We start from the raw sequence: 18,381 nt of genomic DNA, 5'->3' as shown, positions 1-18,381 counted from the left end.
AAAGGCGAGCAAGACAAATTGAATCAGCACACAATCTGATCAGAAAGCCATGACCGCCATTAGGCACCTCTTGTGAAAATGCGCAACAAATTTACGTCACCGTTACCTTCTTTTTTATTTATCTAGAATGAAATGGGTGATCCCACACCGGCGCATTGTGATCGTGATCTCCATCGGGTGGCGTGACTTGTTTTTTCTCTTACTCGAGGTATTCTAGTTCACTGTACTCGAGGTAACCGCAGGAAAGCAAACTAACTTCACTGCCGAGAAGCCTCAACGGCTTGCATTCGTAGCTGTGATTCAAACCAGTGCGGTTAAACAAACTTATTATGAACTACAGTGTATGAACTTTACGGAAAATTCAATACGGCTACATTTGGCCGGAAGTTTGGCTTTCGTCGAACATAGCGGTGCTGCACTTCAGTAGCCATTCCAAGTCGTTACGGTAGCCGCTTCTGCCGTATGTTTTCGAAGGCGCACGGTAACAGCCAGTTTGTCGTCGCAAGTTTTCTTCACTTGATGTTACAAAGTGTGCGCAAGCAAGATTCCGCGGTCGTGTTGATTACACCGTCTCCCTTGAAGTGTTGTACGGCGCATCGTTCTGATTGTGTTGTGAAGCGTAAGAAGCGCCCGAGAGTGACTCATCACCGAAGAAATGGCTACGGCCATGGAAAGTATCCTTTCTGTCAATGGCTTACGTCACTCCTTTTCAATCGGAAGTTTTCCTTTTCTCTTATATTTTTTCAAGGCGCGTCGTCATGTAGCGCTGTATAGTTATGTTTGTTTTCTGGTTTCGCGTGTTTGGCTACGAACGAGTCGAGCTGTAAAACAGTGTGTTAAAAACATGCAACTGCTTTCGCTTCACTGGCGTAAAATTTTATCGCTGCTCGCGCTATCGTAGCAGTTATGTCAAGGGCGTTGTATTTCAGGTTCGTTCGTGTATTCGCTTGTCTGCACTTTTCTGCTTCCACTAGCCAAGTTGTTAATGCAGTTGTCCATAGATCGACATAGCGGTTCAGCGCTGTCGTCATTTGCCGTTCTCGAGTGGTCGGGTCAAGCGCTTCGTACCGTACTCTGTGTCGAGGAGTTCGTGACAGGCGTATTGCTTGCGTCTGCAAGGACGTGAAGTTATGCGCTAACTAAGGCAGTGTAACTTGCATTCGCCTTGGATCTCGAGTTTGGCGAAACGGAAGTATGGGTGCGGTGACGTTTGTCGTAATGGCATTGAAGATCCGCCTCGCAGTTACGTATCACTGAGGCAGTTGACATTTTTATTGTGGGGCTCTAGGGTCCGCTTTTTCACGAACCAAAAACGGCCATCATGGAACCCGACCGACCTTTTCCTCTTGTCGAAACCTAGAATCAAACATGATAGGGGATAAGATAGCATCCTCTCTTCACTTCCAAAAGCGTCTTGATTATCTTATGAGTGATAGTACAGGCCCCTGCTCTCCTCGCTTGGATGTTGACTACACTGTGGGAAATAGATAGCAGAACACATCCTAAACACTGAAGAAAATGTTACTGCTTGGCTGCTTCTCTAAATTTTAATGTGTGTTTCAAAATCTTTCCGGGACAGTGACAGTCTTGATAGAAAGTGGCCTAGTAAATATCAATTTAGTTAATGTACAGCCCCATCCATCCTGTGTAGAGCGCGTGAGCAGCCGGCCTTGCTCTAGGGGCAACACCATGCTGTGGTTGCAAGGTCTGACGTGGTTTGCCCAGGATCATGCACGTTCTAATAGACATGCAGACATGCTATGTACGAGTTATAACATTGAAGAGTGCCGTTGTTTAATTGAATTTGCACTCGGCCTCAGGGCGCTTGCAGCATCTCAATGCACAAAGAATGACACGTTTGGGCTGAAAACACGTGCCTGACTCTTTCAGAAAAAAAGCTGCACACTTTGTGGCTGTTCGAAGGTATGCAGTCGCATGAAAAAGTGATAACCTCAGGTAATGTGCACTGCCAGCAAAACAAAGGCACTAACCAACATCATTACTGGTTTAAAGCAATGTGAGCAGATCTGCATGTTTATTAGGCCACGCATGCTCCTAAGCACACCACATCAGAGCCTGCAACTGCTGCAGAGTGCCACCCCGAAAAGCAAAGCCGACTGTTGAATGCTCTACACAGACGTGGACAGGGCTGTACGTGCTTTGGTGTTTCTGGCAAAACAGTAACCTAGTTGAAGGGACACTGAAGTGAAACAGTAAATCAGGTTGTGCTGATAAATTATAATCTAAAAACACTACTGGTTGTTAATTTCACCATCATAGGTTTATTAATACAGGAAAAAATCAAGGTCGAAAACTCGTTTTCAGATTTCGCTGAAAATCTCCGCACGTGACATCAGAGATATCAAAGCATTTTTTCGTATTTTCGGGACACTGGCTCCACGAAATTTTCTGAAATTTGGCACGTTAAGTTTCTGACCCCCTCATAGGACAATGTACTCCATTTTTATTGATTAGGAACTACGTAAGCCCAACTAGATGCTGTCAAAATTTATGACGTCACGATGGTTGCTGCGGGACTTCAAGGTGGTGTTGCCACTCGTACTTTATTTTTGCACTTTTTCTCGCTCACCAGGCATCTTCTCGCTGCAAGCATGGTGATTTTGGTGTTGTGAAAGAGTAATTTACTGATATGAGCAAAATTGTTTATTTCTTTAGTGTCTCTTTTAACTCTTTCAGACGCCACTTCTGAAGAACCGTCTGTAAATGTGTCAAATCGATACAACGTTATTTCAAGGCTCTCAATAGTCTATTGCAACGAAAATAATGTCATGATATGTTCATTTATGTGGGTTATAGCAACTAATCCTAATTAAGTTGTAATTAAATATCTATTTATCCTGAAGTCATTGATGCTCTCTTTCAGCATAAATAGAATGAAATCTGAGGCCAGAAATGTAGTGCAAGTTCATTTTTAGTTATGTCCATATTGAGCAAGGAAAAATTATACTTTTCACATGGCTCACAGGAAGCGGCAAGTCGAACGACTCGTCGAACATGGTAGTGCGTTCAGCAAAGTGATCACATGCAACAATACACTGCAAAATGAAGTTAAATGAAGACAAATTTATTATGCAGGAGGTTCGATTCATCCAGAGCTCGATATATATCTCTCTTTTTTAGCCCCTAGTTTATACAAATAGCAAAAGCAAGTGGTGTACACAATTGTGTACATAGCTGTATCACTGGGCAGCCTCAAGCGTTCGTTTGAAGAGATTTTGCATTTTCAATAGTCCTATACTAGAAAGCAGCTGCACAACAAGGGAGCATTTCTATGTGGGCGTATGACCAGTTCTTGAAATGGTGCATAAATTGCAAAATGTTTGAGATACCATTCTTTCTTTTCAAGTGATCCTAATCATTGGTGAGTAGGAATGTTTGCCCCTCAGTCAGGGCAACACTGCATGTGATATTCTAATAACTTTTTGAAAGGGTGCAAAGGATCAGCTAGGCAGCATCTGTTCAGAGTAATAAAATGTCACTCTCTCCACTCCTCTCTCTCTTTCCAGTCAAGGAGCTAGCTTCACCGCAGCACACATAGAAGCAGGCCTTTTCAGGTGTTAACACTTGTGTGCAATTGTTACACGAAGACTCGCTTTCTTTCTGTTTTACAGTAACAGCTCTTCTGACTCCCAGTGATTGGCACGTCCGTGCGCCCACCTGTCTGTAGTCTATGCTTCAAAAATTGACGCTGCCGCATTATAGTTTCATTCAGAGTGTTCTGTTTTCCCACAATCTCAACCAGTGTTCCTAAGCTGCACTATTTAATAAATGCTTTGATAAATAGCACAAGCTTCTGAGGCTAATGTGTATGTGCTGATGTGCACATGCTTGACACTTCCTAATGTCAGTTGTGTTTTAGTTCTAGTGTTTCCTAAAGCCACCTGAAACTGATTTCGTGAAAGGAGGCCATTCTAATACCGCCAAGACACCACTAAAAATATTAAGCCGTTAGTCACAGAACTACGGAAATGTAACCTTTAAACAAATCTGCCACAGATTTCAAAGTTGTAGCCATCAAGTTATTTTTGTGAATGGCCTAAAAGAGGCACTTGTATAGAGCGGACATCTGTCTCACGCTTGAGTGCGACTTCCTTGACAAAATGAGCACAGAGCACCTCTTCAACCTCAAGTTTGCAGCCAAGGAGCTCGAGAGGAATGCCAAGAAGTGTGAGAAGGAAGAGAAGGTGGAGAAGACCAAGCTGAAAAAGGCAAGTCATTGCTGTGGCCCTTTTACTGTGGCCCTTTTACTGGACACTTTGCAGTTATAACAGAGACAGTTTGGTCATTGCAAGCTTCCAAGGGTAACCAGTGCGAGAACTGATAAATTGGCCGTTTCCTCAGAGGGCCTCTCACGAGGTCATTTGGCAAATTTTAATTACACACTGGAACTTGTAAAGTGCTGTCTGTGGAGTGTTTTACCAGAGCAGTATTTGAAATCAGGTCAGTACTGGAACAGTTGTTAGATTTTTAACGGCACTGTCACCATGTGACCAGCAGGAGATAAGGGTGGCAATTTGGGCTTGTTGGTATAGCATTTGATGGTAGCGCAGGCTAAGGACAAAAGAAAGACACATTGGACACCACACAGCGCTGTGTGGTGTCGAATGTGCCCTTCTTTTGTCCTTGTCCTTAGCCTGAGCTTCCATCAATTATCAGGAGGAGATAGCCACTGTCAGCAGAAACACACTTCCCATTTTTCTGTTTCGATTTGGTTTTGTTTGTGGGTTTAATGTACGAAAGCGACTCAGGCTATGACATATGCTGCAGTGGAGGGCTCCAGATGATTTCATCCACCTGAGATTTTTCTTTTTTTTTTTTTATTTCATAATATGCTCCGGGCCAAAGGCATTATGGAGGTGGGGGGGGTGGAAACATGATTTTCTTTGCTGCATTCTCCCATGTGCCAGAGATCCTAGGAAGCGTATCATGTTCCCTAACGAGCCTTGCCTCCTCCTTTGCTCGTTATTTGATATTGCTCAAGTGCAGTGACTAGTCATGTTCAAAGCAGTGCCAGAAGTGTAGGGCATAAGTAGTAAGCGCCCTCATAAGGAAGGGTGCTTCTGTTTTAAATTTCAACCACTTTCATGCCACGCAACTCTTTCATGCTTTGCACACTTGCTGCTGAGCGATCTGCACACTCCACTGGTTTATTTGAAATGCCCAAGCCCAGTTAGAATCCACTTCAGAAGCAATCAAGACTGGGGCATTTTATCGGCATGAAGAGCTAATAAAAAATTGTGTTTCTGCTTTTTCATCCCTTTGTCTTGTTTCGCCATAGTGTCTAATGTTACTCGTCTTGGTCAAACTTCATTTTAGGTGTGCCTAATTATAACACAGACATGAATTCATTGTAAGCATTTACAATAAACTTCCATTGAGACAAACTCTCTCAGGATGGAACTCTTGTATACAGTTGAAACCCGCAATAACGAAATCGGCGGGGAAAGCATAAAATTTCGCTCTTGCTGGAATTTCGTTGGTGCGAGAATGCGGCAGAAAAGACATGGATTTTACTAAAAACACATTTTATTTCCAAAAGTCAGTAAGTTTGCTTTGGTGGGCCTTACCATGCAGCAATTTCATGCCTCTCGATCGGGAATCTCGTTTGCCATGGCACAAAGTTTTCCTCATGCACTGGTCAGTGACGGCGGCACTGCGCTGTCATCAGTACCGTCATCAAGTGCGCCTACAGGCGAACCTTCTTCCGGCTCTGCTGGATCAGCGCAGAATCGTGGACAGCGAGTGGCACGCAACGCCGTATTCTTCGGCGATGTCTATTTTTTTCCTGCCCTTTTCCAACTTCCGCTTTCTCGTTGGAGGCGGCATTTTGCATGCAGCGAAATCGGACGAAGCAATCGCAACACACAGTTCACGTTGCACCAAACGACCAAGCAAACGCTCCACAAATGGCTCCACCAGTGATGTTCCATCCTACGCCGAAGAATTCCCTATTTCGAGGCATGAAAATTCCCTATTTCAGGCATTTTTCCCTGCATACTTCGAAAAAAATCCCAGCATATTTCCCTGCGCTTGGTAGTAATGCGCGCGAAGTGCGAACACACACACGCACTGACACATGTAAAATGGATGTGTGTGAGATGTTTACGACTATTCAAATCATGCCTAGTGCCTGTGTTCCTGCACAGCACAAAAGCATGGCCTTCTTAACCTCATGTCCTGTACGTACTTGGGTTTTGAGCCGAACACCCGGAGTGAACAAGAAATCGCTCCATATAATTATTGGAAACAAATTTTAAGAGCTCTGCATTTGCGTGCTGCATGCGCCACAACCGATTGCGGAAATTGATGAAGTAGCGCACAAAGGACACAAGCTCACCCACATAAAATGACGCTTACACACCCAGCGCTTGCCTCTGCCTCATTTTTATATGTGCATGATTGTGTCTTTTTCACGTAGCTTCATCAATATCATGGCTCACCAACGAGCCCATTATTACAAATTAAGCAAATGCAAAAGCAGAAAGCGCGCTGCGACTGCTATGTTTTTGTCATATTAGGTAAAATCATCATTGCAGAAATTCCCTGCAGTATCGCAAAGATTCCCTTTTTCTCTTTTGATCAAAATGACGGCTGAAAATTCCCCGAAAAAGGGAAAATTCTCTGCACGGAACATCACTGGGCTCCACACACGCGACCATGTGTGCACAAAGCCGACAAAGCCAAGCACAGAGCCAAGCCAACGAACGAAACTCGATGAGGAATGTGGATTTGGCTACGTAGTCCACGATAATGAGCAGGTGTTTCGGCAAGCCATCATCATCATCATTGTCGCCAGCTTTATGTTTTTTTGTAAACAATGATGGCGGCTGCTTCCCAAGTGAGCTGTAGGGATAGTTTTGCACAATTTAAATGTAGCATGAATGCATTTCAGCAGTTTTCGACTGTAGTTAATGTTGCGAGAGTAGATTATTTGCACACTCGTGTTTCAAAAATTTCATCAATGAGGGACTGCGGTATGAATATCTTTCGTAGTCGCGAGTTACGAAATGCATTGACTCTTATGGGTGTTCGCCAGTGCTCCGAAAATATTCCATTGCGGTGAGAATTTCGTTCCCTCGGGATTTCATTATCGTGGGTTTCGACTGTATACGGAACAATGTGGGAAGATCTTTTTTGGCTTTCCAGAGACTCCATGTACAAAAGAACTGTGTTTAATACAAACTGCCTCACGGTTAAGATTAACTTTTGTGTAAACATTTAACAATTCGCGTCTTCACTGTTTGAACTTAACTATGGCAGCCTGCTGGCTGCCACCTAGTTCTGATGCTCATGGCAGAGGACATCACAGTCACGTGTTCTGGGAGCGTAATGAATTCCGGAGAGCTTGGAGGCCAAAATCACCATGGTGTCAAAAGTAAGGACATATATGTCTACATTCGTGATGGCACAGGGATTTGTACAAAAAGCTGCAAACAACTACTCTGGATGGGATAAAATGTTGTATGAGCACTTGTAGCTATTTCACTATTACAGAGGCGAATAAGTGCTCCTTTTGTACGTACCTTCCACTTGCAAACCTACTTCACTCTCTGTTTTCAAATACTAGTGCCATATTTGGACGCACTTGGCATGTTGTCACTTTTGATAAGACAAACAAGTTTCCACGCTCCGCTCAATTTTGTCTTAAAAGCAGTTTACTTGTTATATGTTGATATTGGTGAGAATCATTCAGTATATCCGATAGTAATTCATTACATTCGTGTTTATTAGATTCATGCTGACAGGCGCCTCAGCCTTTTATTGGGGTGTGCATTCTGGTTGTATTCTAGTGCGCCATAATTAATTTCTCTTGGTCCGTGCAGGCGATTCAGAAGAACAACCTCGAAGGTGCCCGGATTCATGCGGAAAACTCCATCCGGCAAAAGAACCAGGCCCTCAACTACCTCCGCATGGCATCGCGGGTCGATGCCGTGGCGAGCCGTGTGCAGACGGCGGTCACCACCAAGAAAGTCACCAGCTCCATGGCCGGCGTCGTCAAGTCGATGGACGCTGCAATGAAGAGCATGAACCTGGAAAAGGTGGGCGTGCTGGTCGAGATATGATTGGTGGCACGAGGAACGAAAGACACTCTCGTTTTTCTTCCAGGCACTTAGTTTCAGTTTTCCAGGGGTCCAGAAAATGGCTTTTAAAAAGTACAACTGGTACGAAATCGATTATTCTGGTTCAAGTTAAAAGTTAGATTGGATATGTGTGATATCAGAGAATGAGTTTACTTAAAGGAGTACTGACACGATTTTGAGACATTGCAAAAAGGACATTTTTCGTATCCTTGGTGTGCAGTGTTAACGCTCTCCACACACCAGAGTCGTACAACACGTATGAACTATTCTGGTTCAATTTTAAAGTAGGGATGTGCGAATATTCGAACTTTCAAATATTTTTCTAATAGTGTTTGCTGTTCGATTCGATTTGCACTGGAGTATGACTATTCGAAGTATTCGAACTTCCGGAAGATAAATACAGTCAAAGTTCAATTTTTCCGACTCCCTAGAAACTGCAAAATTATCCGAAAATTCGGGCAGTGTGAATAAACAAATTCATGCTTTTTTATTCCGCTCAAGCGGTCAAATCGCCACGCTCACGTCCGAAATAGCTTCAATGCCTGCCACTACACTTGTCAGGCATTTTGGTGCGCACCCAGGTTCTTGTATGCGAATATGTTCGGTACCTGCTGTGAACCCCGCTTAACTATGTGCCAACCGCCAATTGCAAATTTGTGTCTCGTGATGGGTGCCGCCGATACCAGCAAAGCGTGAAATAAATTACAGGTCACTCGCACGGAGCATTTGGAACCGATGACGCTTAACACAAAACCCTAGCAGAAGAGCGGGACGACTCGTCCGGCTTTCCCCGATGCGTGTGCGCACATAAACGATGCGCACACGCATTGCCGAATTTCCGCCGATACGCAGCATTTGCTGCCGCGTGAAGCCGATCGTTCCTAGTTGTGTGCAGCACATTGCAAACTAAGCTGACGCCGTCACCGCCAGGGCGCTTGCTGTATCGTACGCGAGTGTTTGTCATGAAAGTGTTCGTGATGCCCACTCCGTTCCTGACCACAAACTTGGTGAGCTGCTTTCATTCGTGAAGGCAACACGACTGTGCGGCGCACTTAGCGGTTTCGCAAAAAGAGGCATCATGAACGGTGGCACAACCACATCCACCGCTGAGCAGTTAGCTGAAGATGCTTATCAGAATGGCCGTCAGCGATTAAGCCGCACTGGCGCGTTTGCTGCCTGCCGCCGTCACGCCTCCGTGCATTTCCGGTGCTTATCCGTGAAGACATGCCGCACCGGCCGCACTGCGCAGTGACAGTGGCCCTTTCAAATTTTCAGTATGCTTCTCCCCATCACACAGTGGCATTGCTTAAAGCCACCTTTTGGACTCTGCTGCGGCCGCAAATGGATCGACTCACGAAAGCGCTATTTCAAACCAACGAGATGACAGACGCGGCAGAAGTGAGGGCTTTAATTAATGCCATTTCGGACCTGAAATTTAGGCAGAAAGTCCGACAGAAGTTTCAGCGTCCAAAATTTCGGCAGAAGTTTCAGCGTCCAAAATTTCAAATGTTCTTATACATTGACGTCTATGAGGCAGATTAGGACCTCCGGACTCGAAGGGAGCACTCCCTTCTCCGCCAAATCATTCGGCCTCCACAAAAGTTGAAGGAGGAGAAGACGTTGAGGAAATAGCGTCTTTTCGTTTCACATGTAAAGTAGGGGTGTGCGAATATTCGAAATTTCGAATATTTTTCGAATAGTGTTTGCTATTCGATTCGATTCGCACTGAAATTTTACTATTCGAACTATTCGAACTTCCGAAAAACAAATGCAGTCAATGTCCGGTTGAAAGTGACCCCTTCAGAGTTTCAATATGCTTCACCTCATTACACTCTTGTGTTGAGGCAAAGCTGTCTTTCAAGCTCCGTTATGGTCGAACTTAGCCAAGAGACAAAGTCCGGTTGAAAGTGGTCCCTAGATTTTTAATATGCTTCACCTCATCACACCCCCGTATTGCGGCAAAGCTGCCTTTCAAGCTCCGTTACGGTCGAACTTAGGCAAGAGAGAACGTCTGATTGGAAGTGGTCCCTAGATTTTCAATATGCTTCACCTCCTCACACCCCCGTATTGCGGCAAAGCTGCCTTTCAAGGGCCGTTACGGTCGAAAGCCAAGAGACAGTCAACGTCCGTTTAGAAGTGGTCCCTAGATTTTCAACATGCTTCACCTCATCACACCCCCGTATTGCGGCAAAGCTGCCTTTCAAGCTCCGCTACGGTCGCAAATGTATTAACTCAAGAAAGCACTGGTTCCAATATGGAGATGAAAGATGTGGCAGAGTTGGGGGCTCAGTTAATGCTGTTTTGGACCTGAAATTTGGGCAGGAAGTCGAAAAAATCGGACGCCGAAGCTTTTTAGCATCCAAAATTTCAGACGTTCTTATATATCGATGTCTACGAGGCAGATTTGGAACTCCGGACTTCGAGGGAGCACACCCTTGTCCGCCACATCAGTTGGGCTTCCACAGAAGTTGAAAGAGGAGGAGAGGCTGAGGAAGTGGCATCTCTGCCTATCACGCGTAAAGTGTTGTCGGCAACACTTTGGCTGCACCAAATCATGTACATAAATACAATTCGGCCTCTACACTGCCTCATTCTTGATAAGAAAGACAACTATGAAATATGACCCCACCAGCGCTTCATCAACCTAGCGAAAAGAAACACTTTTATGTTGCTATCTCACAAGAACATACTTAGGGATTCTCTGCAACTTTTTCTGTAATTTCACTTCGAACTATTCGAAAAATGTTTGAGAAATATTCGAAAATTATTCGAAAATATTCGATTCGATTCGCACCCAATCTTTATTATTCGAATTCGCTTCGCACCCAAAATTTTGCTATTCGCACAGCTCTAATGTAAAGTGTCTTCGACACCAGATTGGTTGCACCAAATCATGTAAATAAATATAATTCGGCCTCTGCATTGCCTTATTCTTGAAAAGACAATTGCTAGGGAACACCACGCCTCCAGCGCTTCACCAACCTATCCAAAAGAAACGTTTTCATGTTGCTACCTCTTGCTATCTGTTGTTCGATTTGCACTCGAACTTTAATATTCGAATTTCCTTCGCACCCAAAATTTTGCTATTCGCACAGGTCTATTTTAAAGTTTTCGTCACTTAGTATCTGCCAGCCAGCCCCACCACAACGGACATTATCCTGACGAGTCAACAGAGTTCCACTGAGTTTGCAAACTCTGCACGCTGCATGCAGCCTAATTCACAGAAATCACTGTCGGGGTCGCTGGACGACAATTCACTCATCGTTGTTTATGTGCACTACGAGCAGATGACAGATCTAGTACTGGAATATTGGCAGCGCAAACTAACGGGACACAGAAAGGGAACACAAACAAAATTGCACTTGTTTGTGTTCCCCTTCTGTGTCTCGTTAGTTTGCGCTGCCAATATTCCAGTATGAACCTATTAGCCTCGAGAATGAACACTGGCGGCGCGGCAGTCGCGGCGATGTGACGTCACGGCAAGGACTCGCTTGCTCCGCTGCCGAGGCTCGCCTTTTTCTGCTCCCGCCGCGTACCCGCTCTTTCGCGATACGGTGATGATTACTGCTCATTCTTGCGATGCAAATTTAGAAGGTGGAATGCAAAGGTAGAAGGTGGAAGTTTCCACTATTAGCGAAAGTTTAGTAAGCTGTAGAAAGTTTAGATAATATAGCTTATAATGGACGAATTCCCGTCCGAACGGAAGATTCAGCGTGAAGATGGTGATGCACGAGAGCAAGACGTTCGTTGTTTTCACCGCGTACTCCAAGACATCGGTGCTAAATAATTTAAGCTAATGGTTCTAAGTTCATTACAACTTGGCGTAGACTCCACGGTTAAAACACGCGTCCCGAAGATTACAAATTAAATTAGGACGTTTTCAATTCACTAACTACATTGTGGTTTATCGTACAAGTTATGTCTGCCTTTGCAGATTATCTAGGTGATTTGACAGAATTGCGCTTTCTGCTACAGGAGACTTTAGATAAATCTGTCTATCTAAATAATCACTTAATAGTACATCCGGAAAATTAAACAAAATAATACTGTCACGCACACAATGGTTTCGGAAATTCTGAGGTGTTAGTATACTTGGATTATGTAAACATTTTTTCTCAAAACTCGTCTGGGATTATGTGGCCGTATACCCTGATTTGCTAAACTGCTGGTCCGATCAACCGCCAGGTCACAAGCGGTAATGTTAAATTCATGTGGGAGTACAGTTGATAGCAATCGCCTGCAAAACGAACGCCTGAAAGTCGAAATGAGTGTTTTGGACTGTTTCGATGGCACTCTCAGTGACGTGGCCCACGTATTAATTAAACGTCATTCGCCTTAATGAGTGAATTAATGGTCTCGCACGTCATGTCCACATAAAGGTTGATGATGCTCAGGGGTGTATCAAATGCAAAGAAAATTAATTTACGAGCTGGCTACCTAAACTAGTACTTATACAAGTGTAACAGCGCCGTTGCTACGATGCTGCATGAAGACAGAATCTGACAGCAATAAGAAGTTTCCGCAATTAACTCAACTTTTTTATGTTGTGAAATGAAGTCGCGAAATTATTGCGAGAAAAACGTGAAACTAAACAACACGATGAGTGAGCGAGTACACAAGAAAAACATACACAACAACTGCGGCGGTATTTTCGGGCGAGCGCTTTCGAGATATTTTGCGAGGCTCAATCGCTCTCGTAATCGTGCGCGAGGCTTGGCACACGGGCAAGAACGCTGTCCGCCAATCCCAGATGCGTCCGCTGCAAATAACACTTGTGGAGGCGAAGCCATCATATTTTTTTAAAGGGATCGCCCGTGAACAACCCAACCTAATAATGTCTTGCGTGTCAAGACTACGACACGAGTGTGAGACACGCTGCAGATTAATTTTGAGCACCTCGAATTCTTTAACGTGCTCCTGTATCTAAGCAGAGAAATGTTGCTTTTCCCACCTGTCGGAATGCGGCTGCAGTGGTCGGGAATCAGACCCATCCCCGAAGTTAGCAGCGCGACACAACGACAAACCTGATCATCCCTTTCAAAGTGTGCACGACGGCGCGCGGGCACCGCTGGGGACTGAAAAAAAAATGCATAAAACTTTTTGTCGTTTTACTAGGAACATTATAGATGCTGTTTTCGTCATTCATCTGAAGCTTGAGACAGGCAAAAAGCCAACGTAAACAGCGGAACAGCGCACGAAGCAAGCGCGCGATATGCCGGCGCGTCACGGCGGGCGTCGAAGAGTCCTTGCCGTGACGTCATCCATCTTCCGCCAGGCGGCGCCACCCCAATTTCTCGGGGCTAATACCAACTAGCCCACCTTTCAACACTTCTGCAAATCTAGTACGTTGCGAGTTGCTGTCTCCCCATTACGCACAATGCAATGACACGTCACTTAGAAGCCACCCCCTCGATATCGAAACTGAAAGTGTTTTTTCAAGCTAGTGGTATTAAAAATATATTCGATGCATTGCCAGGCACCACAATACTCTTTTTAGGGTTCTCGACACCAGTATTTTTATTTAGAGCAACAATCCGAAAATATTTAAAATTCATGTCAGTACTCCTTTATGATAAGGGCCCAATTAACTGTCAGGATAATTAATGAAAATTAATTGAATGAGTTTGTTGAAAGAGTAATTGGGATTGTCGCAGCACCTGGCAGAGCAGATTCCTTACCACGCACATTTTTTACTGTCTCAGAGATCCGCTTTGGCAGCGTGTGAACAGTGTTAACCCAGGAAATACACCAGGCCACACAAACGCCGCCGTGCGAGTTCCACTACCAGACACCTAAGTCGAGGATTAGGGTCACCTCCAGATTTTTTATTTATTTAGTTTAAAGGGGCCCTGCAACACTTTTTCAACATTGTCAGAAAATGCTGCAAAATGGTAGTCGAGGCTCCTGAGAACACGCGAGCCAAACATTATAGTGCAGCACGCGGCCTGCAGTTTGCAATCATCACACTGAAGGTAAGCCGCACGTTCAAAGAAAAAAAATTACACCATCTCCCGCTAAAGGGGACCATGAGGCGATGCGAAGCCGGAGCACTTGCACAATCGCGTTCCGTTGGTGTACATTGGGCATGCTACCGACCTCGGGCATGCTACCAACCTCGCGTCGTGGAACGCGAAGAGGAACACTATGCGCGTTGTCTTCCCTCAAGCCTGGCCATTCATTCTCACAGGGTGAGCAGGGAACGCGGTCGACAGATGCGCGAGAGGGAGGCAGCGTAGGAGAGGAGAGAGAGGGGGAGGGGACGCGCATGCGCTGGCGCTCATCGTGGCGCTGCGCAGGAGATAATTTCGGCATGTCAAGCCCGCATTCCAGAGGAGTCAACCGAAGCAAGCGCTGGACTGAACGCGCGCAGTGCTCTACCACTTGAAGGAGAGAAGACTAGAGGAGGAGAGTAGCGCATGTGCCGCGAGAGCAGAAGCGAGAACGCAGGAGAAGCGCAAGCAGGTGCTGGTGAGAAGTGGAGAGAGTAACGCACAGCCCTTGGAGAGAGGGAGGGAGGAGAGTTGCACATGCGTAGTGTGAGTGCAGACTACCAGGCCGTGGGACATACCCCCGAGCAAGAGATGCTTCGCATCTAAAACAAAAATGTGCTCAAGGCCATGATGCACGTGTGACGTAACTTCTTTCCCCCGTGCCACCCCTCCCTGCTTAGCTTCTAGTGGACTCGTTGGGATGAGAGAAGAGAGAAAACAATTACAGCTTGCGACAAATCTCTAACTCGGCTCATCCATCACGGATTCTAAAAAATTTTTGTGGCGGTCGATTCGTCAGGCAATAAACTCTTTAATAAAGCCAATCACTGGTTACTTGGAAAAGTGTTGCAGGGCCCCTTTAAAGGAGCTGACAACTGGCCAGAATGTGTGCTGAGATCCTGGTGGAAGTGGAAAGACCATGAATTATAGCAACAGAATCTAGCATTCTTTTAACAATTTGAATAGCATTTGTATTTTAACTTCGTTTGAAAGTGGCAAAAACTAGAACGTTGCGCCGGCTTGTGGAGAAGTCTTGGTACTGTGCAAAGGATTCGTTCGGATTGCTTTTCATAGTCTGCTGTTGTTAGGTGCACCATAATTCATGCACATAATTGTATTGTAAGGCATCGCCACTTTATTCTTTGCTGATAAGAGTTTAAACTAACTGATGCCGAGAAGTGGCATTGACTGTGCTAACTAGTGGAACTTGAAACTTATGTGGAGCCACGGTGCAGGCGGGCATGCATGAGGGCATACCGAAGTGCACAAACACAAATTGCAGCAGCAGGTGCTTGGTAAACACAATGTTACTTTCTTACGTTTTTTAGACACAATATCAACAAGAACTAACAGACAGTAATGCCAAGGAAAGTATAGGGGATGTTATTTGTAATAATTGGGATATAAATGTGAAGAAAGTAAAGTGGACGAAAAGATAACTTGCCGCCGGCAGGGAGTCATCTTCTTTCTTGTGTTTGAGCGCGTATTATCTCTCTGTACTCCACAACGGCAGTTTCTTGTGATATTAGGCGGCTGTTTCCCAGCAACAACCAAGTATGTTATAATTCACTATGCTGGTATTAATTACACATTACTATTTTGAGAATATCAGGCACAGACATCCTCATTGATTTGGCTATTAGTGGTCCTTTAACTTGGCAAGCAAATCTCTAGTAATCCTACAGGAACACTTGCCTCTTGCTCCATAGTGTATATTTTGCTAACGTCGACGTACACCAAATAACTCTGTGCATGTTTGCACCTATTATTTGTTGCCATGTAAATAGTGGTTTGTTTGTGATGTGTTGTCCTACTACTGCTGTCTTAATCGCAAATTTGACTTGTAGTTCGTATAGATAAATAATATGTCGAGAGCTAAGTGCTTTGTCTAGAATATTGAATAAAGAGCAACAATGTTTTCGCAAGCCTTCTTGAACCAGTAAAAGATAACACTCTGGGCAAGCTTTAATGGACTGGGGATATCTTAGTAACAATTCTGTGTGGTTTGGCCTAATATTGGACAGGTTAACAATGGCGAAGCACTAGTTAAAAAATTAATGCACAGGAAGCAGAAATTAAGCTCATCTGATATCGCTGGTACATGTAGACTGGCTGCTGTGAGCTTCTTGCAAAAGTCAGATGAGTTCAGTCATTCTGACCCGTTTACAAATGTATGTATCAAATGGAAATTTGTGGAGTTGGAGGCCTGCAGCTGGCAAAGAAAGGAGTTTTTTGTCTGCTTAATTTTTTTGGCTTTGCAAGGAACTGCTCACTCCAGAGTACACTCATTCTACAGTTTGAGGTTGACGAACTGGAAATGCGAATTCTATCACTGTCTTCTATGTTAAGTTACGCTACATAATTTTAACAACGCTCAGGTAAGCAAACACAATCACGGAGACAGAGTAATTTTATTTATTTATTTATTTATTTACAATATACTGCAGACCCAATAAGGGTCCAAGCAGGAGGGACAGAAGAGTACAATGTAAACAGATATAAAAAAAGATAAGGAAACGAATACTAAGATTGAATAATAACACAATTCATTAAAAGATGTAAAACAGCGCATATTCAACAATTTGAAGGTGAAAATAACAAAGAATATTGCAAATGCACAACAATATTGCCGCGCGTCTTATTTTTCATGAGTTGAAGCTTCACCCACAAAGACTGTGGGCACCGCGCTGCGCAGGCCGCACCGCGATGTGTATGAAGCTTCGGGATTGTTTTAGAACGTTCCGTTAAAATGGCGCGCTGCACGCGAATGTTCCAGCTTTGTTGAGAGATAACGCCGCCACCAGCAATATCGCTGGAAAGTTCGATAGCGCCTGTATAAAAGCCGACACGCTTGACCACTTGTCATTTGATCGACGGTCGACGCTCTGTACGCCGCTATCAGTGTATTGCTGTAGTTTGACTTTCAGTTTCCCGGCCACAAGTTCGGCCAAATAAAGAGTTTCATCTCGGACGTGCTGACTGCTGCCTTCGCCGACGTCATGACCACGTGACAATATTGTAGGTCCAAATAATATATTAGCAGAGTAACAAAAGATGCACAAAAAGCAATGACATATTCAAGAACTAATTGCATAAATAGCATAAGTGCTGCATAAACTAGCTACGGATGAGTCATTCCAGTCAGTTATGGTACAGGGGAAGAAAGAGTATTTGAAAAGGTTAGTTCTCGGGAGATAAGGCGTTTAGGATTCTGCATGGCGATGTCTCGTTTGGCGTGCTACAAGTGGCTTTAAGAAGGGATGTGGTCTAATGAAAAAAATGATTGCTTTTCAATAAAAAAAAAATGAATTTTAGTCGATGAATTTTCCTTCGTAGTCTCAATGTTTGGATGTTGTTAGCTAGCATAAGGCTGGTTGGGTAGTCGGTTGAGCGATATTTAGAAAAAACTAATGTCTGTGTGACCGCACTTGTTTATGTGTGCCTTTTTACTACTTCAGAGTAGTGAAACTTAATCATGCACGATCGTTAACAGGCTTGAACATGACTTTTCGTTTCATCGCCCTCTTCTTGTCCTTTGGCACGCAGATCTCTGGCCTGATGGACAAGTTTGAGAAGCAGTTTGAGGACCTGGACGTGCAGGCATCCTGCATGGAGGACACCATGAGTTCCACCACCACGGTCACTGCCCCACAGCACGAGGTCGAGGGCCTCATGCAGCAGGTGGCCGACGAGGCTGGGTGAGTACACATTTCCGCATCAGTAGCACATATCCGAAGCCCCATAAGAGTCGAGTGTGCACAACCATCGCCACAACGATCCTACATTCTCTTAGCAACTATTTCTTGATCAATTTTGATTAAACTTGCTGAGTTTATGTATATTTGTATGCTGATTTCCATGACATAATTATTTTTCTAGTACAATGCATAGTATAAAACATTTTATGCACTTTTTGGGAGCATGATCGTTTCTAGACTGAGGTAGTTACAAAGTACTAAACTTACGTATCACAATAATCTGGAGTGAGAACAGTAAGTAGTGCAACAAGAATGGGTACACTGAACTATCACGAACGAAATCCCGGCCTGATGTCGACTATTTCGTGAATATTCGACATACCGTAACGTCTGTTCAGATCGGTTTAGAACATTAATTCTTGTTCTGTTGCATACAGTTCTCATTCCGGATTACTGTAATATGCTGATTTACTTAACTATCTCAGCTTGAGAAAAATCTTGCTCCCTAAAGCAACATGCGGGTGCTGACACCACGTTGAAGTTCCCTCAACAATCGCCGTGACGTCATAGATTTTGACAGCACCTAGTAGG

The 18,381-nt window shown here is 44.4% G+C and overlaps 1 protein-coding gene across 1 annotated transcript in view; it reads left to right on the top strand.

Moving 5' to 3' along the window:
* Positions 1-421: 421 nt before the first annotated feature.
* LOC119395893 (charged multivesicular body protein 1b-2) overlaps positions 422-18,381 on the top strand; it is a 29,118-nt gene continuing 11,158 nt past the window's right edge. Inside the window, exons 1-4 of the mRNA XM_037662906.2 lie at positions 422-674; positions 4,132-4,229; positions 7,845-8,060; positions 17,639-17,790. Of these exons, the coding sequence (XP_037518834.1) occupies positions 656-674; positions 4,132-4,229; positions 7,845-8,060; positions 17,639-17,790 (485 nt within the window). The 5' untranslated portion in view covers positions 422-655. The remainder of the gene's footprint in view (positions 675-4,131; positions 4,230-7,844; positions 8,061-17,638; positions 17,791-18,381) is intronic.

This window comes from Rhipicephalus sanguineus, chromosome 6 (assembly GCF_013339695.2).
Source record: "Rhipicephalus sanguineus isolate Rsan-2018 chromosome 6, BIME_Rsan_1.4, whole genome shotgun sequence".
NCBI lineage: Eukaryota > Metazoa > Arthropoda > Arachnida > Ixodida > Ixodidae > Rhipicephalus > Rhipicephalus sanguineus.
This window is presented reverse-complemented; position numbering and strand designations above follow the sequence as displayed.